The 23,084-nt window shown below is 41.6% G+C and overlaps 1 protein-coding gene across 5 annotated transcripts in view; it reads left to right on the forward strand.

The window, feature by feature from the left end:
- WWOX (WW domain containing oxidoreductase) overlaps positions 1-23,084 on the forward strand; it is a 1,014,498-nt gene that overhangs the window by 283,509 nt on the left and 707,905 nt on the right. For all 5 annotated transcript variants that reach the window (XM_066349487.1, XM_066349490.1, XM_066349489.1 and 2 more), the window contains exons 7-8: positions 3,541-3,726; positions 10,209-10,473. In XM_066349487.1, the coding sequence (XP_066205584.1) occupies positions 3,541-3,726; positions 10,209-10,473 (451 nt within the window). The remainder of the gene's footprint in view (positions 1-3,540; positions 3,727-10,208; positions 10,474-23,084) is intronic.

Consider the following 23,084-nt stretch of genomic DNA (forward strand, 5'->3'; position numbering starts at 1 on the left):
TCCTTTTTTGCAAGCCAATTAAGTGTCTTTACAATTAAAAAAAAAGTCTAGCACTTTATAGTTTCATATTTCATAAGCCTGTTTTTAATTAATGGAGGTGACAGGTTTTAGGTACAGGGTACATATTTTGCCTCTGGTGTCATGCAATTAACATTAATGAAGAGGAATAAAATTTGGTGAAACAGGAAAGGGTTACCCAGGTCCTCTGTGGGCTCTGCCTCCAGGCTGAAGCCTTTGGTAAGCAAGTTTCCTGCTTGATACAGTTTGCATTTTCTTGACAAAATGTGCAGGCAAGGATAAAGGTGTTATCAAGTGGTTATGATGCCAAAATTCCAAATGCAGAAGCCTGTCTTAAAGAGAGGGAACCGCTGAAAAAACAACTTTGAAGAGTTTTATTTTCTCTTGTGGATAAAAGGGAAGGGTAGAGACAGAGGAAGTAATCACGATTTAACCTGGCAGGTTACCTTGCAGGATACTGGGGCTTTGCTCATTATTCTACTGCTGTTTGAATTTTAAGTTTTATAATTCTAGCTCACTTATAATTATTACTTATCCTTGTGAGTCAACTTTCATATAAATTTGGAATATTTCCTAAGAATCTTAGGAACTTGTCTCACTTTCCTAGAGCTGCTGTAACAGACCACGATTGTGATGACTTAAAATGACAGAACTTGAGCCTCGTTCAGGAGGCTGAAAGGGCAGAATCAAAGTGTGGGCAGGGTTGGCTCCTTCCAGAGGCCCTCAGGAAGAATCCATTCAGTGCCTCTCTGCTAGCTTCTGGTGCTGCTGGGCAGTCCTGGGCATTCCTTGGATTTTAGGGACAATACTCTAGGCTCTGCCTCGTCCTTCCCATCTCTTTCTCTAGGTGTCTTCTGCCTTTCTCTTCTTTTGTAAGGATCCTTGTCATTGGTTAGTTCCACCTTAATCCAGGATGACCTCATCTCAAGATTTGAATTTAATAACATTTCCAAGATCCTTTTTCCAAATAACACATTTATGGGTTCCTAGTGGACATATCTTTTAGGGTCCATCATTTAATTCCCTACAGAAGCAGTGGCCAATCAATGGTGTTGAAAGGGGTGGTGGGAGTGGTCTGCCCCATCTGTAGGCAAAATGAGGGAGCATTGTTTGTAGAGAATTTAAAACCAATAGTAAAACTGACTAAAGGTTGCTGTGCATTTTATTGTGATCATGCAGTGGTGATCCTAAAAATTATTAATGATTAAATATTTCTCCCTTGAGGTGTGAACTGCTGTCTCAGCACTGCCGCCCTTGAACCCCAGTACTTGGAGACAGGCTTACTGGATGAAATAATGTGAATTTTTCTAATTTTCATAATATATATTTCCAACCTAATATACAGGATTCAGGAATATATTCACCAGCTTTATATAAGATAAAAATATAATAATAATATAAAAACTGCTAATTTAATAGGTAGAAAATATGTTATTTAAATTTTTGCTGCTAGTAGAGTTCAATATGTTGAATCTTGTACTGGTTATTTTGTAATCTGGTTTTATAAATTTTTAAAGTGTTATTGTCCATATGTCTGTAGGACTCAGAAGTTTTTCTTATTGATTTGCAAATATTCTTTGTATATAAAAATATGGATCCTTTATAGCATTGCACAAATTTGTCATTGCTCCTTTTTCCTTTCTTTAGATAACAGATTGTTTTACTTTTTAGAAAGACTTTCCTTTCTGCTTCCCTTTATTGCATAACACTGTTTGTTTTTTAAAATCTCATGACTCTTTGGCTATAGTCTTGTAGGAGTTTAAACAAAATCAGATTGTTACAAAAGATAATAGTTCAATGAAAAGTTTTTATGAGAAGAACATTGTATTTTTAAGATTAAATGTATAGGAAATTATTTTACTTTCCATAGAGGTATGACCTGCAAGCCACTGGCATGGGTCTGAGTTGCATGAGGAAACCTCACCATCAGTGCCCAGCCCCTGAATTACAGGTGGGATGCAGAAACTCAAAGACCTGGTCATTTGTCTGAAACTGGGACACAATTTCAGATCTTTGAACTATTAATTTAGTATTCCCATAAAGCCTCACCCTTGTCTCTTTTTCTCTTATTTTGTTATCTAATTTCCCCCAATTTTTTTGTATAAAGCATATTTATTTGAATGCTTCTTTTCTTATTATAAAGATACCTTATTTTAATTATGGGAAAAATAAAGAAAATATGAATAAACTCAGAAAGAAAACAATTTAAGACAATTGATTTTCTATCTACTTCTATAAACAACTACTGTTAACATTTTTGTGTATCCTTCATTACCACTGTGTGTGTGATCATACAATGATACATAGTTTGTTTTTTAACATGAATATTTTGCAACTTCAATAGATTTATTTGTTATCATTTTAATGGTTGCATAGTATTCTATTTAACAATTTCCCTATTTTGCTTTAGTTTAACACTAATTTGTTGTTTTTATGTTACAGTTAAAAACACTGAGCCTGACCAGGCGGTGGTGCAGTGGATAGAGCATCAGACTGGGATGCGGAGGACCCGGGTTCGATACCCCCAAGGTCGCCAGCTTGAGAACGGGCTCATCTGGTTTGAGCAAAGCTCACCAGCTTGGACCCAAGGTCGCTGGCTCGAGCAAGGGGTTCCTTGGTCTGCCGAAGGCCCACGGTCAAGGCACATATGAGAAAGCAATCAATGAATAACTAAAGTGCCCAACGAAAAATTGATTGATGCTTCTCATCTCTCTTTGTTCCTGTCTGTCTGTCCCTGTCTATCCCTCTCTGACTCTCACTCTGTCTCTGTAAAAAACAAACAAACAAAAACACTGAGTGGCCTTGGATATATTTTTTCATAAAATTCTTATTAGTACCTTAGGATGATTTCCCACAAGTACAATTTATTTATGAGGATTTAGGATTTTGACTCACAGGAAAGGCCTAATATTTTTAAAATTTTTATTATGAAACAAATATATATAATATAAAATATTACAAGAGGCTTCTTCTACTTATCTATCCCCAAAGCTCGTTGTTAAAATGTCTATTTGATCTGACTTCAAGAAGGAATGTATTCAAACAACATGAGCCTATCTCTTTAGACAGAGCATTTGTACCTTGGTATGCACCTACTGATGGTTCCCATGTCACCTTTTTACAGCATATTTTCCCTTGATTTCTTGTATTGACTCTAAGGGCTCTTTGAAGAAGCTGACACTTGGACTAATTAAGAAGCATAGATTCAATTAGGTGGTAGGATCTAGGTTCCAACCAATGTGACCAGCGCATCCCAGGTTTGCTCAGTTTGGCTGGTTTTAGCACTGAAAGTCCTACATTTTAGGAGCCCCCTTCCCCAGGCACCCTGGACAATTGCCAGCTCAAAGTCCAAGCCCTTCCCCATCAGAACGGTTTAAAGATGCGACACATTCTGGGGCATCCCATTTCCAAGTGACGAGAATCTCAAAGATAGTGACGAATTATTTGGTCCTGAGGGAGCGTGAGTTATTCCTGATTTTAGCATGTGTATGCCCACATAATGTCAGCTGTTTTATTCTTCAGGTCTTTGCATGTGCTCGTATGCAACGCTGCAGCTTTTGCGCTACCCTGGAGCCTCACAAAAGATGGCCTGGAGACCACCTTCCAGGTGAATCACCTGGGACACTTCTACCTGGTCCAGCTCCTGCAGGATGTCCTGTGCCGCTCTGCCCCTGCCCGCGTGGTCGTGGTCTCCTCCGAGTCCCATAGGTGGGTGAGGGTTGCACGTTTTTTTCACTTGTCGCCTTCCTTGCACTAGTGACATGGTCTTCCCTGAGAACTCGTTAGGCTACTCCCAAGGCTCTCTGCCTGAAAATAATTTTCATTTGTCCTACTCTGCAAAGTGTGGCTGCACTCGACCCAGCTTACTTAATTATTCGAGGTGTTTTTTCTGGTGATTGTTGGAGATTATTTTGGGGTTTTGTCCGCAGCAATGTAGACTGTTTTTACAACTCTACTTCAAGCCCCTCATTGATTTTGCTTTGAGATGGAATAATAATTGATTAAATCTGAATGCCTGACCTTTATTGATTTGTCATTCAACAACTTCAACATCTCACCAAGAAGAATGTGCAGTTATTCTAGCAGGAGAAACAATGCAATTAAAGGCTGCGAGATGAAATCCAATTGTTTTATAATGAGAAATTAGGGAATTCAATGCAGACATTAGCTGTGTAATTGTAGGAAGGGAAGTACTGTAGTTAGAACATATTAGAAATCTGGCCATGCCTCTTTTGGTTAAAATTCCAATTAAAACATCAGATGGCACCTCTTTTCTGTTACCATTAGGAGAATATTCAATTGACTAAAAAGACATTTGAAAATTTCATCGTATTTTCAGCATATTTGTTTCTGGAGTTGGATAAACAGCTATTTCTCTGAAGAGAAGTCCTCAGGAAAGACAAAGGACTTGCTGGTGGGGCTAGATTAATGCATGTGTGGGAGATTTTTCTGGTGTAGCTGGGAGCTTTCACTCTTAGCAAAGTAGCTGGAAAAAATAATGTGCAAGTGCCTGTTTTCCCCCCTTCTTCTCCGCCTTAAGTCCTGAAATGTTTTAGTGACCCAGAATGAAGCTTATTTGTTAAATCATGCTTCTATAAAATGGAACCCCTGGGACTTGGAAGAGAGAGACCAGCCAAGGGTTAGTCTGAACGCTTTATCACTCCCAAACACAGGGGCTTAGGGTACAAGTGACATACTGCAGATAGATTTACTTTTACCATTTTAAATTTATGATGGCTGAAATGAAAGGAAAATGCCAAGTAATAATCCTCCCCCGTGTTAAAAGACATGAAACATCTAGTAATTAGGTGGTAACAAAATCTGGACATCCTTATCTTTGCAAATCACACCAGGTCTGTGAAAGAGAGTGGAGTGGCCCTGCAAGGGGGGAGGGAGGCTACCGTGGGGGCGGCGCAGGAGGGCGAGTTCCAGAAATAAATCTGCCAGCCTCAGTCGTTCGCCAGATGTGGAGGACACCACAGGATATGTTTAAATGAGCTGGTATTTAATGGGAGATTATGTCGAATTGTCAGCTGCTCTCCTCCTTTGTAAATCTGTATCTCAAATGGTATTTCATGTGACGTCTTTGTTCTCTCCAGAATGACAGTGTAATTCCTCCCTACCTTGGAGATCTGAATCTTAATTTTATTTAAAAGACTAGTTGGAAGAAGGGGTCTTGGTCTCCTGAAGTAAATCCATTTTAGTTTATAGACAAGGCCTTCCCAATAGGTGTTACCAGGTGCTCACTCCTGTCACGTGACTGCTCCTGGCTTTCTGCTTTCTGACTATCCTTTGCACACTGTAAAGGGCAATCTTACAAAATGTTGATTCCCCCAAGCTGGTTTGTTTATTACCCTTTAACTGCCTCCCGCCGCCCCGGATACCCCGTGTGAACACTGGGTGCGCAGGCCCGGGGAAGCGCTTGCTCACTGCTCAAGGACCCGGAGCCCTAAACTGTGTTGTAAAATGGAAGTGTTGATATCTAATTACCTCCATAAACCTTGGCGGATTCTCTTCCTTGGAGTCAAGACCCCCTGTTAGGGGAAAAATAAAGTCCTATGTTTGCAGAAAATATTATACCAGACTGCCCCAAGGCAAAATATTTATTAGTGCTCCTGTGTCTTCACTGCATTTTAGTTACTTATCTGGAGTCTGAGCAAGTGAATTTTCTGCATACCTAAACTGCATCATATTAAAATGATGTCTTGACTTCCTTGCTGAGAAAAATTTTCAGATAACAATTAAAATAGAAGGAAAAGAGCACCGTGTTGGTTGAACAAGTCTAAACGGCCACAGCTGTGTTGAGTGCCACATTGCTACACACACACACACACACACACACACACACACACACACACACACATGCCTTCTGATGCAAATTTAATCCTATTCTTTGAACATACTATCTTTTGTCTATATAAAATCCAGCCTAATTACTTTAGTTTGGTCATTTAAAAGTCCCCAGTTAAAAAAAAAAGAAAAGGAGCTGTATATATAGAAATACAAGCTAAAGGTCCCCTCAAACAGCCAGTGTTAATGTCCAGGGAGCAAATGTTGACATGTTAGTGTACCGATGGGTGGATCGGTTTATTAAGACATGAATGTTTGGCTTTGTCAGTTTTTCAGCTTGGAGATAAAGTAGGCAGCCTTTGAAGAGATGTTTTACTGCCTCTTGAGCTGAGAGGTGAATATGGTCGTTTTTCAGGAAGCCTGCCCTGGCTCAGAGGAATCAGAAGGCTTGCCCACCCTTCCCACTTCCTGCAGGATTGTCAATACTGGCTAATCAGACCTTCCAAATGGGTTTGCTACCCAGGACATCAGCAGGGCAGGAAATCAGGGGTCCTCCTTGGGGGGAAGGGCTACGTGCAGAGGGCGGGCCTGTTTGTTTAGCAGCTGAGCTGCCTTGAAACCTTCTTTCGACTTGGTTCCATTGACTTCTCATCATGCTGTGTGTGTGTGTTGGCCTCATTTTTAGATTTCTAGATTGGGGGCTACAAATGACTTCTTTCTTTTTAGGAATTTAACCAGCGCTTTGTACTCCTCAGTTATGAGATACTTCTGCATTGTTCTTAAAAACAAAAGAACGGGACTCATTCTAAACATTAAAAGGGCCACATGCAAAGTGACACATTCTTCATTCTCTCTAATGAAGAACACAAGAGGAGACTTGAAACAAAGGTTGTTTTGCAATAAGTGAGACGTGGTCCTTAGTTTGTTCTCTGACTTTGTATTTAGATCATACTGTGTGTTAAGCATTGTGCTAAGCAATGTGCAAGGGGACAACTGTCTGCCTTCTAAAAATTCATATTGCAGGCCTGACCTGTGGTGGCGCAGTGCATAAAGAGTCAACCTGGAACGCTGAGGTCCCTGGTTCAAAACCCTGGGCTTCCCTAGTCAAGGCAAATATGGGAGTTGATGCTTCCTGCTCCTCCCCCACTTCTCTCTCTCTCTCTCAAATGAATAAAAAACATGTTTAAATAAAATAATAATTTGCAGTTCCACATTGGGACCAGGTGAACATATGCCTTGCAGTCTAGTGTGGTAAAGACAGGCACGGTGTGCAGACTAGATGCAAAGGTTGCATGACGTGGTTTGTTACTGATCTTAGAGAGGGTAGCAGGGTTATGGAACACTAATATCATATACGGGGTCCTGGATACTTATTTTCCTTGTAAATATGCGTTTCAGTCTGATTTACATTTTTTCAATCTGTTCTCCAGATTGTTCTAAGAAATCACTATGAAAACCAGCAGTGAAAGAGTTAAATAGGGAGAGCTTCCTGGAAGAAGTGGCACCTGAGCTGCCTTGGGCTAAACAATTATGCCAAAAAGGGTTTTGATGAAAGAAGAGTGGAGAGTGAAGGATGTTATATTTATCTCATACCTTTTAGCTATTGTTTAGTCCTTGATGCTCTTTCCTCCTCAAGTGGGTAGCATTTCCAAGCCATGGTTGTATTTTGGATCATTGGGTTCTCAACTCAACAGTTCCTTTTTGTAACAACTCTTCTGTACTGCCTTATTGCAACGATTTTCCACCTTTTTTATCTCAAGGCACCCGTGAAGTAATTATGGTCATCCCTTGCCATATCGTAGTTCACTTTTAGTGGTCTCACTGTATCGTGGATTTTTAACTTATATATCTAATTTTGTATCGCAGATTTTTCGCTATATCGCAGGATTTGGAGGTATATAGGTATTTTTATATATTTATTATTTTAATTTTTTGCTGTAAAATACGCAAAATATGTGTGGCAAAGGTTAATATCAGTGTGGGAAAGATTTATAAGAGTGTGGGGAGGGTTTATAAAGCCTTAAATATATATAAGTAATAAAATATAAGGTTGCTACTTAGCAGATTTTTGCCTATCATGGGCGGGGGGTTCTGGAACATAACCCCCCCAATAGATGAGGGACCACTGTACTAAAATTTTACAGCACACCAAAAAATATTCTCTATTTTTTGCCAATCTGACCCCAAAAATAGGCTTAATTTTTATTTATTTATACCAGGTGGCTATTGTTGTGTTAGTGACTGTCACTTTTTTACTTGACTATCTAAGGGGAAAGAGGTCGGTGCCCCTGACTACACAATGTCAGGTATTGCTTGTTTTAAAAATTCTTCTGACACACCATTTGAAAATCATTTCCTTATTACAGTGTTGAGCTATGGTTCAGAAGTAATGTAACTTCTTTGCATAAATATATTTTAATTCAATAGGCTAGTTCACTGTAATATAAAGGGAAAAAATAAATGTGAAACAAAAATAGCATATGTGTCCACGTTGTGAATGCTTGGGCAGGACCACAGGAAAGGTAAGTAATCAGATGCGCATGCTCATGCATAAATCACATGGAGTGGGCTGCTCCCCGTGCAGATGGGTAACAGACAGGCTGCGTTCCAGACCCCAGTATCACCAGCACAGAGTTAAGCCTCCGCACCCCTCACCGCAATCACAAAATCTGAAAATGTGTCTTCCTCATTTATACGATTTTGGTGCTACACTCCTAGAAAGTCAGTGAATGTTAAAACTGGGCACAAATGTAAAGCGCAGTCAGGCTCTGGGCTCAGATAATTATAATATATGCAGGCTTTTCAGCAGCATGAATGTCCAGTGCAGCGAGCCTCCCTGAGCAAGACTCTACCTGCGTTGCGGGACATCGACCATCCCGGCCCCGCAGGCAATCATTATGACAACCAGGAAAGGGCTCCCATACATTTTTCAATTTCCCGCTAAATTCCACTGCCTTAAACGATTGAGCTCTGAAGTCTGGGCTGTCCCTGTGGCCGGGGGACCTGGAAACAGGCAGCCAACGGTTCGTTTCAATGTCCCATTGCCGTATCAGTGATGGTGTTCTGACCGTCAGCTTTGTTTATGACTTTGGAGCAGTGGTGTCATTTAACACTGGTGGTTGGATGGCACTCACTGAGCCCTAGAAAAGGAATATTTAATTTCCATTAAAACATGCTTTTCATCTTTCCCTGTGATGCTTTGTTTGGTCGTAGTTCAACCAAACTGCTCATATTAAGGAATAACCAGATTATTCCATAATTTTCATTTTACCTTATGCCTGTTGTCTTCCCCAGCAGTTATCTAGGTCAGTGGTTTTCAACCGCAGGTCCGATTGGAGGCTCTATAATCTTCCCACCACAACAGGGTGGTTAACTCTTGTAGACCGGCATCAGTCCATGGACTGGCGGTTGAAAACCACTGATCTAGATAACTCTTGTTATGCTTCCTTATTGCTCAGTGCAAATGCTCAGAGCTAATTTAATGAAGCACACTAGATCCTTAACAAAAATGGGAACATCACCTAGAAAACTCCTTTTGTTGTTATCCATTTTTTAGAGGACAGTCATTACTTTGTTATTTAAAAAAAGAGAGAGAAAGAAAGAAAGAAAGAAGAAGAAAGGAAAAAATAAAGAAAAAGAGAAAGAGATAAAGAGAAAGAAAGAAAGAAAGAGAGAGAGAGAGAGAAAGAAAAGAAACAAACAGCTGGTGTTTAACGACTCTGTCAGACCCAATTATAAAACATCAACTACTTACTTTGATTTGTGTGTATCCATGCCATGGGTATACTTAAAAACATTAGACTCTGCCAGAACTCATTTTGGCTTTGTTTATATTTGTCTTTTAAACGTAGAAGACTATTGATGGCACCTCACCAAGGTTGTAACCCCTTTATAATCATTAATTTTTAATCTGGAAAAGAGTCTTGGAGGCAGCAAGACTCATCTATATATTTACATGGATGCTCAAATGAAAATATACAGGACTCAAGCGTTGGCTAAAATAACCCAGGAAAATCCTGTCAAAGGTTAGGAATGTGATAGCTTTCTGCTTCCAAAAGCAGCAGCCCTTTATTTAAGATGCTTTTCTATTTAATTTAATTATCCTTGAACTTCCTGTTGAAGGTTCTGAACAATATATGTTAGAGGTGGATGGTGTGTTTAGCATGTTAAAACTGATTCATTTGGGCCTTTATTAAAGTCTGTCTTTGGATCCAGTTGGTTTATATTGTTAAATCAATTGTCTTTTTTAAATGGTGACTTTGTTTCAAAGTTTGCATAGTTGAGTTTTCAATAGTCTCTGTGTAGTTCTGCAGATTTCCAATAAAAATAAAAAAGCTCTATCGGGCATCAGAGGTTGGCTGCTTCCTGTCATATATTCTATTTTTTTTTATTTATTTTAGATTTACAGATATTAATGACTCCTCAGGAAAACTAGACTTCAGCTGCCTCTCTCCATCTAAAAATGACTACTGGGCCATGCTGGCTTACAACCGGTCTAAGCTCTGCAACATTCTGTTCTCCAACGAGCTGCATCGCCGCCTCTCCCCGCGAGGGGTCACATCCAACGCCGTGCATCCTGGGAACATGATGTACTCCTCCATTCATCGCAACTGGTGGGTGTACACGCTGCTGTTTACCTTGGCCAGGCCTTTCACCAAGTCTATGGTAAGTGAACGGCTCCTATCGCCACAGATGCCATCATTGTGCCTTCGTGGGAAGGGTCCTAGGGAAACCGACTCTTGTTTTTCTCAGCCTCTCGCCTCTGATGATGATGACTCAGGTCTTGATGATCACATCATCACGTCAATAAGGAAGGTCCTTGAACACATTTCCGTCGACTTTAGATTGCATCGGTTCCTAAAAGTGTACTGGAGGGCTAGATAGAAGATGTGGTGTTTCAACATTGTGTTAGTCTGGTAACAGTCTTGATGATGATGATTGGTTTTCTTTTGATGTGACCTTTTTTATTACTATTCAGAAAGTGCAGTCCTTGGAAACTGGGTTTTGTGTTAGTAGGTAAAAAATAAGAATTTGTCACTAATGAATTATCAGCTGGTATGATTCCTTTGTTTCCACTGAGAGTCTGTCTGATATTCTAAATTTTTCCTTTAATGGATATAAACATCTCTCGGGGTACACTGCATTGGCTAGAAGTGCATTTTATTCTTTCCTTTCCCAAAAATGAATCTTTTTGGCTAAATCACATTACTGGAAAATGTTCACAAAGGTAACTATGACATTTTTACATTTTTAATGGTCGTATAACAACTGTATCTAGAATCTTCCTCCATGAAAGCATTGCAGTAAAAGGTGACTTGAATGAAGAACATGCATTTTATATAATATATCTGGTATAGTATTTTTCTTAACCACGGATTTTAATCTGGTTATTTAGTATGGTAGCCACTGGCCTCATATGGATATTGAACCCTTGAAAAAATGGCTTATATAAATAAGAAACTAAATTTTAAATTCTGTTTAATTTTAATTAGTTTCAGTTTAAATAGCTGCATGTGCCTCGTGGCTGCCCTGTTGGAAAGCATGGTTCAGTAATGTGCCCAGCACAGTGTCGGTTGTGTGGCAGGTGTGCAACACTTCCTGCCATGATGGTGGCTTTTCTTGTTGTTGTGAATATTGCCCTAGTATTGACCAGTATTTTCCAAAATGTAATTGCTGTTATGGATACACAGGTCATGGAACTAAAGAACTCTGTAAATTAAGTCTGGTGGTGGTGGTTGGGGGCAATAACCTTCTCCCAAAGACCTAGGGAGAGGTCATTGGCAAGGCAGGAAGGGTGCCCAGGAAGAGAGAGCTTCATTCTCCAACCTGTACATCTGGTCCCCATGGAAGCCATTGTGAAGTAGACTTTTCATGTTCCTGTCCCAAGTGATTGGAAAACAGCATCTTTTAAATGTCACAAATGTACTTTTTTAGGTAAGCGTATTAAGTAGGAACACTATGAAATATGTAGCTAAATTTAGATTCTTAGGAAAATTCTAATGCTGTCTTTACATATTTAGGTATTTGGTGGTATTTCTTAGCCATCAGAGTTCTGTATGAATAGCTTCATAAAGAGGTGGAGCGGGAACTCTGGACTTGTCAAACTCACAGCCAATCTCTTTCCTTTCATAAACATTTAGGACTTTTTTTTTTTTTGGTATTTTTCTAAAGCTAGAAACGGGGAGGCAGTCAGACAGACTCCCGCATGCGCCCGACCGGGATCCACCCAGCACGCCCACCAGGGGGCGATGCTCTGCCCATCCGGGGCATCGCTCTGTCGTGACCAGAGCCACTCTAGTGCCTGGGGCAGAGGCCAAGGAGCCATCCCCAGCACCCGGGCCATCTTTTGCTCCAATGGAGCCTTGGCTGCGGGAGGGGAAGAGAGAGACAGAGAGGAAGGAGAGGGGGAGGGGTGGAGAAGCAGATGGGCGCTTCTCCTGTGTGCCCTGGCCGGGAATTGAACCTGGGACTTCCACACGCCAGGCCGACGCTCTACCACTGAGCCAACCGGCCAGGGCCAACATTTAGGACTCTTGAGTTTTCAGATCAGGAACCAGCGTTGAGTGTATACCTGGGGTTACTGTATTTCACTGGTGGGATAGACTGGGCTTATTGGAAAAGTCACCACATGTTTTATCCTTCTCTGTGTTGCTTATCGTTGCTTCTATCGTGATAAGACTTTTGTTTCATGGATGTGTACTTCCGCTATTGTAATGCAAACATATTTTTGTAAATAAGCCATGCAGTTGCATTCCCATTCCTACCACATGTAAAAGTTGGATTTCTAAATGCTCATGAAGAAGCTTTGTAAGATGCAGTGTCTCTGTCACCAGATGGCTTGTCACCTCCCCTGGATTTTACCCCAGAGGAAGTGTTTTCCTTTTGACTGGAGTATATATTTCATTATACAAGGTCAAGGAAACCAGAAACATAACCCGGCCTTGTGCTCGGAAGCCCTGCCTTTGCTTCTCTACTCGAGCCTGCTCCCTTAAGTATTAAACAGCAGTATTGTAATATCGATGTCCCTTTTTTATTTGCTGTGACTTGCTGTGACTATGGTGATTTTAGTTACAGTAATTAGGTCACTCTTCATGGAGTCAGGCTATTTTAAGTGCCTCTTTAAGGAATATTGTTGCAGATCAGTAATTTTACAATTGGATGTTCTTGTGCAACTTTATTAAATGCAATCTGTCTTTTAAATGTTGTCCTTTTACAGTTATACATTTCTAATTGTTGCTGTAAATGCATTATCACTTTGAAATTAATTAATTTTTCCATTTTGGCTGCCTGCAGTATAATAATCACTAATGAGAAACTCATAGGGATTAATTCTCAGCACAGCGACCCCCACTGGTAAAGCCATGTCTCTGCCACCTTTTCCTGTGAGGTCTACCAGACCGGAGGACCCGGCGTCCTGGGGAAGAAGCTGTGTCCTCCCTTCATCCAGTTTATGATAAAATAAAAATAGTAGATACAATGGGAATAGGATTATTTTAATGTTTAAAAAGATGCAGGGTTCTTCAACTAGCAGCTTTTGAAACATCTCAAAGGAAACTGAAATTTGCTGGGAGCTTTTAAATCATGAAGTCACATACATCCTGTGTGCATTATATGTTCATTTTCCTGTTTCTGTGCGATTTTCTGTCTCTTTTGTATGCCATTAAAATATTCTAAAGTTATATTTTGCATATCTGTGCATGAATATACGTTGTGTGTATTATATGATATACACATATTGCTTTATGGGGCTTACATCACAAAAGCAGGCATATAACATTTTCAAGGATAATTTTGGCTATCAGCAACTGTTGCCCTGTGTGATGTGATGCCTTTAGATTCCTGGCATAGACTCAAGGAAGATGCACCTTGGTAGTGTAGGCCAGACACCATGATGCTGTATGTACCAGCATATGGAGCTGCATGTATCTCACCACCCTCACACCATGGTAGAATTACTATCCTTATTTTGCATTTAAAAGCACAGAAGATTGACCCAACTTGTTCAAGCAAATGGCACTTCAGCCTCAACCTTTGCATCTATTCCCGGTGGCACTTTCTCTGTCAAGTGCTCCACAGTGGCCCTGCCACGTACATCCCATTGCGCAGCTGCTTTCTTCTTCACGTGTTTGAGAGAGCCTTCATGAAAGGGGCCTCTGCCCCTCCATTTTTTCCCTCCACGTCAGCTTTCAGTTCTGGTAAACAACGTCTTAGCTGGAGTTCTAAGTCGGAGCCAGCCCTTTGCGGATCAGTATGTAAATTTGAAGCTAAGCACCATCACGTGCCTCTTCGGGTGTTTTGTGCAACCAAATATTTGTGTTGGCAGGTAACAGGAGAAAGAATATCATGTGTTAGGGTAGCAAGAGCTTAGCAGATGTTTTAGGGAACTGCATTTTCAAGTCATTTTACATTAAAAACTAGCTCGAGTTTGTAGAACTTTTGAAACGATTGGGTTACGTTTCCTGTGGCCCTGTACAGCCAGGCACTGTGCTGAGCTTTAACAGATGTGCAGCGGCCCTGCTAATGGATGGGCCTGCAATGCCGGCTCTGTTGCAAAGTTATAAATTAAACTAGAAAAAGCACAAGATGTCATTCTTCTAACCTTCGGGAAAGCCAAGCCGGGTAATTCTGCCCTTGAATAACCTGCTGCGGGGTGATTTATACTTGGACAATTTAAAACATAATGAAGGAGATAATAGATGTTGATTTGTTCTTTAAATTAGTATTTTAGAAAAATACTTCTCCCCCCCTTTAAATACCTGCAGCTGACTGCACTCTAGATGCTATCAAGGGCAAACCCCCTTGAATCTCTTGGCACACCGGAGTAGAAAGCAGGGCCTTTTTTTTTGGTCGGGAGGAGGAAATACGATTTTCAAAGTAGAAATTTCAGCATATTCTTTATTAATCTAAATATTTTGAGACTCCCAAGTGAGGGCTGATTCTCCGGCTGCCTTGCTCTCGCCAGTCCAGCTATGTTAGAAAAGTAGACTCCGAGGACCCCTCTGTGGTCGGCCCACACTGCAGCACTCCGCAGACTCCCAGAGAAGGGCCTGGCGGCACGGCCCCGCTTCTCGCCGAGGCCGCATCCCTGCAGCCGCAAACATTCTCCCTCCTTCCCAGTGTTATCATTAGCACTGGTTTTATTAGTCAGGTCTCAGTTCTGGCCAGAGTTTTACCATTCACAGTGTTTGCTCAAGTCAGAATCCAAGGGATATGGTGGGGCGAAAAAGAGCGAAGGGTTTGGAATCATTCGGTCTGTATTCACAACTCAGCTTTTCCCTCTATTTTAGTTGTATAATTTTGAATCATTCAGCCTCTCTGAGGCTCATTTTTTTTATATTAGTTTACATGTTTTGGGCTGTGAGTTACTAAGATGTTGTTAAAAATGGTTGGAATAATCAAGATTTGTTTTTCTCAGGAATCCAGGATCCCCCAGGCAGCCAGGGCTGAATTTGACTATTGTATAGGCAGCTCCTTTGTGATTGTTTTGCCTTTTTCCTCATGCTTACAATATGACTGCAGCAGCACCAACCATTGCATCCTCCAGGATAAGGTCTGAAAACAGGATGGGAGGGATGGAGCCCCTCCTTGCTGCCTCTGTGTCAGAATTATCTTGCTTAGAAGATAATTTTGCCTCTCAGCTCCCATGGGCCAGGATTGAGTCACTTGTTCATCCTGGGTGTAGGAATAGTTGGGAAAGTGCATTCCTGGCATTTTGTCTCTAGGGTGGGAGGTGGGATCTGACAGCAAAGAAAAAGGTTGAAATAACAGCTTTTGAACAGGCACCGTTGAGTAGGTGTGCATATAGTTTTTTGTTACTCTCAAGTAGGAATGCCATCTACTTTATAAGAGCCTTTATATACTTTATAGGGCCTACTCTCAAGTAGGAATGCCATCTACTTTATAAGAGCCTTTATATACTTTATAGGGCCTACTCTCAAGTAGGAATGCCACCTACTTTATGGGGCCATTGTGGACACAAGTGAGGATTGAATGGAAGGCACCTGGGCGAATCTGGTCCCTTCCTCTCAACTAGTCTTACCTCTAGTCACTGTCAGCCTCATTCTTCTTTCTTGTTCAGGGTGTTGAAGCATACATAGTGTTCTTTAGACCAGTGGTCCCCAACCTTTTTTGAGCCACAGACCGGTTTAATGTCAGAAAATATTTTCACGGACCAGCCTTTAGGATGGGACAGATAAATGTATCATGTGACCGAGACATGTGTCAAGAGTGAGTCTTAGACGGATGTAACAGAGGGAATCTGGTCATTTTTTAAAAATAAAACATCCTTCAGACTTAAATATAAATAAAACAGAAATAATGTAAGTTATTTATTCTTTCTCTGTGGACCGGTACCAAATGGCCCACGGACCGATATCGGTCCGCGGCCCAGGGGTTGGGGACCACTGCTTTAGACCATGCCTTTCGTCCACTCTTAGTTACTTTCTACTTATTCTTCAAACTCATTCCAAACTACACTTCAAGGAAGAATTAGATCAAGATTTGCTCAGAGCTCCCCATCATGTGGTTTCGCAAGAGCCAGTACCTATAATACTGTCTGATGCACAAAGCATTTCATAAACATGTGCTGAATGAATGAATGAAGGGCCCCTGGAATTTCTCCTTCATAGTGTTGAACACAAATGGTATTTAGAAAAATAATTTCTCTAGTTTTACCGTATTTTTTGCTCCATAAGACACACCTAACCATAAGACACACCTAAGGTTTTAAGGAGAAAAATAAGAAAAAAAAACATTCTGAACCAAATGAGGTGTTAAAATATTTAATAAAATACCGCATTTTTCACTCCATAAGACGCATGGGTATTTTCCCCTCCACTTTTAGGGGGAAAAGGGTGTGTCTTATGGTGCGAAAAATACAGTGTATTTAATGTCTGCCTCTCACTCTCCTGAAAGTGCAGTTTTTTGCCTTCACACCACTATATCCTGGTCCATAAAGTAAATGCTTGGTAAATATTTGTAAATGAATAAATGAAAGATGATTAGGTGCTTAATGAATGACAGCCATTAATTTATTCCTTATCATTAGTCTCCCTGACATGCAGAGGTTTGCATTCAGAATGGATGGATAAAGAAATGGAGGAGTCTAGGGGACCTGTCCACATTCACAGAGCTAGTACATATGGGGGCTGGGACCAGAACCAAGGGCTCCTGAGACTCCTGGATCAAGTGACACCCGGGGGACCTACCCAGCGCTGTGTGTAGGGAAGGAGAATGTGTTAGCAGAGAACAACATGGCTTAGGAAAGCGAGGATAAGCTTGAGAGCTGGGCAGTTCTCAGATCAAACTCCAGCCCCAGTCCATGTGCTTAGGCACGTTTCATAACCTGATTAAGGTTCTTGTGTAAAACTGGGGTATTACACCTACTTCATGGCCTTGTGTTGACCCTTGAAGGAGATCATGAATGTGTAACATGTAGAATGTCCTAGAGTCTCAGTAGATATTAACTGCTATTGTTATTATTGACTTGTGTTGAGAATGAAAGATCGTAACTATATAGGAATCAGGACATGCTAGGTACTCAATAAACATTTATTATTGTTGTTGTTACTGTTATTTTTGTCGTTATATATTCAGACAAGAAAAGGTTCGTTCATCTTCCCATTGCTTATAGACTCCTGTTCTAATGATGATGGCTCTTGGCTGTCACAGAAGGTCTCTTTCTCCCTGTGAACATTAAATGTAAAAACAGCATATCCAAGTCTAAGTAAGCACTGAGGCCACATGCAGAATGGAAACTAGAATGAGATGGGCTTCCACAGTGCATAATATAAGTCCTCCTGGCTTCTGTTTAAATCCACCAACAGTACACCTTAGCTTGGAGGAGAGATTAGCCCTTTTTTGTTAAAAACAAAGAGAAGGGAAATATGTCTGGCTTTGTGAGGCCACAGCATCTCATTGCTCTATTTTCTCTGCCTTGCTTCTTAGTGTTTTAAGTCTGGTCAGGCCTTTGTTCCCAAATGAGCACCCGAGAGGAGAAACAAGTGACTATCTGGCCTTAATATGCGTGACAAATTATTTAATGAACATTTAACCAAGACTTGAAATTCTCCCAGTTTTATCTTCCTCTTTTCCTTTTCTCCTGCGTCCCCGCTGGCATTTCGGTAATGCTGTGCCTCCTTTTAACTCTCTTTTGGGCTCTTTTATTACTTTTAAGTTAGTGGTGCCTTCTTTGATCCTCCCCCTTCCAGTTTCCTTTTCTCCAATTTCATACTTCTTTCCAGTGATTTTTGGCTGCAGCACAGCTGAGACACTGGAGGCCAGCACGATTAAACAGATGCCAGGACTTTGTGTTGCCCCACAATGATGTTTCTGAAATGTTTCTCCTGTGAACCTTGATTCTTGTATAACTTGCTGGGCACGTTGATTTTTCCTTGTGAGGTGGAAGGTAATGTTTTTCTGTCAAAAAGAAAGAGAACTTGAATCTGGAGTTCTGAACTATTCAGAAACTAAAATCCACACCCTCCCCCACCCCTTCTTATTGAACTAAGGTTAATGGATACTTTGAAAATCAGCCAAGGACATGTCCTCATGTTACATGAGAACCTACTAAGTGCCAGGCTCCGTGCTCATGGGCTTATGTCTTGATGTTTTGTCTTAAGCAATGCGAGCTTTTAGAGTTTGCTGTTGATAAAGGAGGGTGTGTCTCTGAGCACGTCACTTACCCTGTGTGGGCCTCGTTGTCTTCTCTGTAAATTGAGTCAGTTAACCAAGTCTAGCTGTCCCATAGGTTGGATTTTACATGACAGTATAATTCAAAAGGACACTGAAAAAGACGAACACAGGTTCACACTTTTGATTCTGAGAACTGTGGATGGGGAATACATCCACCAACCTCAGTCATCTCCCTCATTTCATAAGAGAAGAAGAATTGTAATGCCAGAAACTGCACAGAACATGACTGTGGGACACAAAGCAGTGCTTTCGATGGAATACATTCAACTTCAGGGACAGTTCATTACACTGTCACTGTTGCTGATGCTGTCCTTGTTTAGGATGCTGGCCTTCCCCTTGGGTGTACCTGGCCTAGAAGATTCCAAAGGGACTGTTTCAGCTCAAAATTCTGCTGAGAATATTATTGGTCCAGGTACCAAACTTTCAGGAAAGTTAATTGCTTCTCAGTTGGTTCAGGAGTGAGTCTGGAGTGAGGCCGTCTCTGCAATGCAGAGCCCTCGAGACTCTCCATAGTGGAGCAAAGGGACGCAGTAATGCAGTTTCAAATCAGGATGTAAGCCTGATTTTACATGACAGTATAATTCGACCTAATGTATAGGGTTTTTCACCCTCACATTCACCTATTTCATCCTGTGCCTTTTTATTTTATTTTTTTCTTAATTTTTCTGAAGTGAGAAGCAGGGAGGCAGAGAGACTCCCGCATGCGCCTGACCAGGTTGCACCCAGCATACCCACCAGGGGGCGATGCTCTGCCCATCTGAGGTGATGCTCTGTTGCCATTGGGAGCCATTCTAGTGCCTGAGGCAGAGGCCATGGAGCCATCCTCAGCGCCCAGGCCAACTTTGCTCCAGTGGAGCCTTGGCTGCAGGAGGAGAAAAGAGAGACAAAGAGAAAGGAGAGGGGGAGGGGTGGAGAAGCAGATGGGCGCTTCTCCTGTGTGCCCTGGCCGGGAATCGAACCCGGGACTTCCACACACCAGGCAGATGCTCTACCACTGAGCCAACCAGCCAGTGAGCCTGTGCTTTTTTATAAATGTGGTACCCACTACTTATCTTGCCATTTCTGTGGGTCTGAAACCCGGAGTGACCTAACTGGGTGGGCCTTGTGCTTTAGAGGTGACGGGCAGGATGCAGCCACGGTGTCAGCCAGGCTGTAGCCATCTCCAGGCCCAGCCACCAAGGGCCCACTCTGAGCTCACGGGCTGGCCGGCAGGGCTCAGCTCCTGTGGCCCAGTAGGATGGGGATTTTGGTTCTTCTCTGGCTTTTAGCTGCGGGGGTCTCTCTCGGTTCCTTGCCACAGAGGCCTCGAGCATGGCAGTTAACTCGATGGCAGTTAACTCGATCAAAGTGGGTAAGCCAAGAAGGAAGTAGTCTACTAACAGGACGGAAGTCACAGTCCTGCGTGAGCTCACCACCATGGTGATGTCTCCTTACTGGGTCTGGCCAATTCATGGGAAGAGGATTTCACAGTGGTGTGAACACCAGGGGCCAAGAAGCATTGGGGCCCATCTTAGCAGCTGCCTGTTACTCTTTAGAAGTTCAGTTTGGGTTTTCTCTTTTTCTTTTTTGTCTTTTTTTTTTTTTTTTGTATGCCTTTTGGTAGGCTGTATGGTGACAGATTTACTGATAGGCTTTGCTATTTCCTGGCTTTAAGCCATAGCGTTCGCTACTGCCACATTTAGCTCTGCCGCACTCTGCTCCCATTTGCATTCTTTCTGTGTTCTTGTCCTCCCTCTCTCTGTGCTGAGAGAGGGACCAGATGCACCCCTTTTGTTTCTTCTGTACTTATGCCTTTCAGCCTCGTGATGGGCGATAAGATTTAGTCCTTTAATAAGGAATTTTATGCAGAGAATAAAGAAACGTGTGGGTTAGGTTTCCTGAAGTCCACTCTTTGTTTTCCTGCTGCTTTAGCAGAATGGGCCGTGTGCATCCCTGGCCTGCGTACTCCTTCTAAGGAAACATGGACTACAGCCACGTTTTGATCTGAGTTTCAAAAACTGGTCAGAGACCCTGGACTTTTCTTTTTTTCCAAGCCGTAAAGGTTGTTAAGGATCACTGGTCCTATTAAAGCCCATGTAGACTATTACTCCAGACTATGTATATAGACTTTAGGATTTGTTTGTTGTTATTGTTATTTTGGGGTGTGTTTTATTAAGAAGAATCTAAGGGGGGGATAAACCTTTTAATTTGCAATTGTCAGAGAATATTGTAGAGATTGATTTGGAATGCTGAAGCTTGTTTTTCGTGTGATAAAGCCAACTCCTGTTAAAATATATAATAAGGAAAGTAGCTTGTGTAATACTAGTCTAATTTCCCCTGTGAAATGTCAGGCTCCGTTCCCGAGCTGGGGCTTTTTGCTTCTGCACGTTGCGCTCCGTATAGAATCAGCATCACCTGAGACATTTCATCCTTGAGTTGCATACGATGGGGCCTCTTTAATCATTTACATTTCGCAAAAAAGAAAGTGAAATATTCCTTAAGAAGCCAAAGTAATCCACGGGAATGTATGGTGTTTGTTCAGCTGGATATCTTATTTATTTGAAGTACTGAGAGAAATCTCTTCTGACTGCTCAAAAAAGGGAAGAATAAACATTAAGACTGTCCAAGTAATTTGAGCTAGAAAGTCCCTCCTTTCACAGAAATGTTATAAAAAGTATATTCACTAGATCCAAAAAAAATACCGTGTATCTACTACTGAGACCTGCATAATGTTTTCTTAGTATTCTCACTCTTTAAAAGGGGGGAAAAAAACAACAACCATAAAATCTGGGGATGTAAAAAAAAATTTTTTTTTGATATTTTATTTTGCCTAGGCAGGTGAATACAGTAAGTCTGTTTTTCCTTCTCAGGACATAACATTTCTTGTTGGCTTTTGTGCACGCTCTGTGTCATGTGTCCCTTTGTTGATTCTCCATAACCATCCATAAGAGACCGAGTAATGGAATTAGCGTGGATGAACTCTTGATATTTACCCTGAACACATTTCATATAAAGGCAGCATTAAGACATTCAAAAGAAAAAAAAAATTATTTCAAAAGAATTAGGTTCTGGAGTATACCCAGCCTGGAAAGGAATATAGCTTTCTTCTCTTTCGCTTCTCTCTGTCCCACCCCTGAGGAATGAGCTGGCATATTTCCTGGGGGTGGAAGGGTCTTTTCTCTGCTGTGGTTCACTTTGCCCTGCAACTCGAGCTTGTTCATCTCCTCTTCCAATGCCACGCTCCCTCATTGCCCGGCTCAAAGCTCTGCTGGATTCGTATATTTAAAAAGCTAAAAGTGAAGTTTCTCTTTGTCAAAGTCCACCTGACCGCTGCCACACCCATGTGCTTCTATGTAAGGAGAAAAGCGGACGTGTTTTTGATGCGGTGTGGGGGATTCCAAATGAGTTTTCCCCCGAATAAATGTATGTTCTGTAGGTCTAGAGGACACGGACAGCCAATAGTAACAACAAAAACAACAGCCCACGTTTATGAGGACTCACTGTGCCAAGTGAGCCCCGCTCTAAATACTCTATGTGTGTGAACTCACTTTTTTCCACAGCCCACTATCAACAGAGTGAGGCGGGGCGGGGCTAAGAAGAGCACGTTGATCTGTTTTGTTGAAGAAAAACACATTGTCGATGTAGCAGAAACCCACACGTAGGCTGTGAAGTTGAAGAAACCAGGCTCTGAATCCCAGCCTTTCCTTTTAGAGACCCCCATACTCACGGGCAAGTCACAGTACTGGGCCTTGAGTTTTCCTTTCCTTTATAAAACAGATAAAACAGAAAAAATGGTTCTCTGTTTTGGATTGTTGAAGGATTAAGGAGGCCCAGCTCAACCCTAGGGTGAGAGAACACGCTCCAGAAATACTAGTTTTCTTGTTATCCTACCAGTCAGTGTAAACTTTCCTGAAAAAAAAATGTACTGATATCTAAGGACATAAGGCAAGTTTTTGTCAAGGATGTTATCTATTACATGACCCCAAAATATATTAAGTGATGCCACTGCAGGTGAGAAATACCCTTTAACTCTGAACTCCAAGCAAAACTCCCAAGGAATTGCCATCCTACCTTCTGCTTGATAATGAAATTATAACATAATATATTGTTGGAGCACCTCGTCCAGTTTTATGCTTTTTCAAATCATTAGTGCTGATGGTCAGCATATCACCTTCCTCTGGTTTTTAGCAACTGTGATACATTTTATTCCCCTTGTTCTATCCCTAGTTTTTCTTTAAGTCACCTTAGATCCCTTTTTTGGAGGCAGGTCAAATATGCAGGAATAAAGTAACTTAGGTTGAAGTACAGGCATATTCCACACAGCTTCTTTTTTTTTTTTCCTGAAGTTGGAAATGGGGAGCAGTCAGGCTCCCACATGCGTCCGACCGGGATCCACCCAGCATGCCCACCAGGGGGCGATGCTCTGCCCATCTGGAGTGTTGCTCTGTTGCAACCAGAGCCATTCTAGCACCTGAGGCAGAGGCCGTAGAGCCATCCTCAGCGCCCAGGCCAACTTTGCTCCAATGGAGCCTCAGCTGCGGGAGGGTAAGAGAGAGACAGAGAGGAAAGAGAGGGGGAGGGGTGGAGAAGCAGATGGGTGCTTC

This window comes from Saccopteryx leptura, chromosome 9 (assembly GCF_036850995.1).
Source record: "Saccopteryx leptura isolate mSacLep1 chromosome 9, mSacLep1_pri_phased_curated, whole genome shotgun sequence".
Classification (NCBI taxonomy): Eukaryota; Metazoa; Chordata; class Mammalia; order Chiroptera; family Emballonuridae; genus Saccopteryx; species Saccopteryx leptura.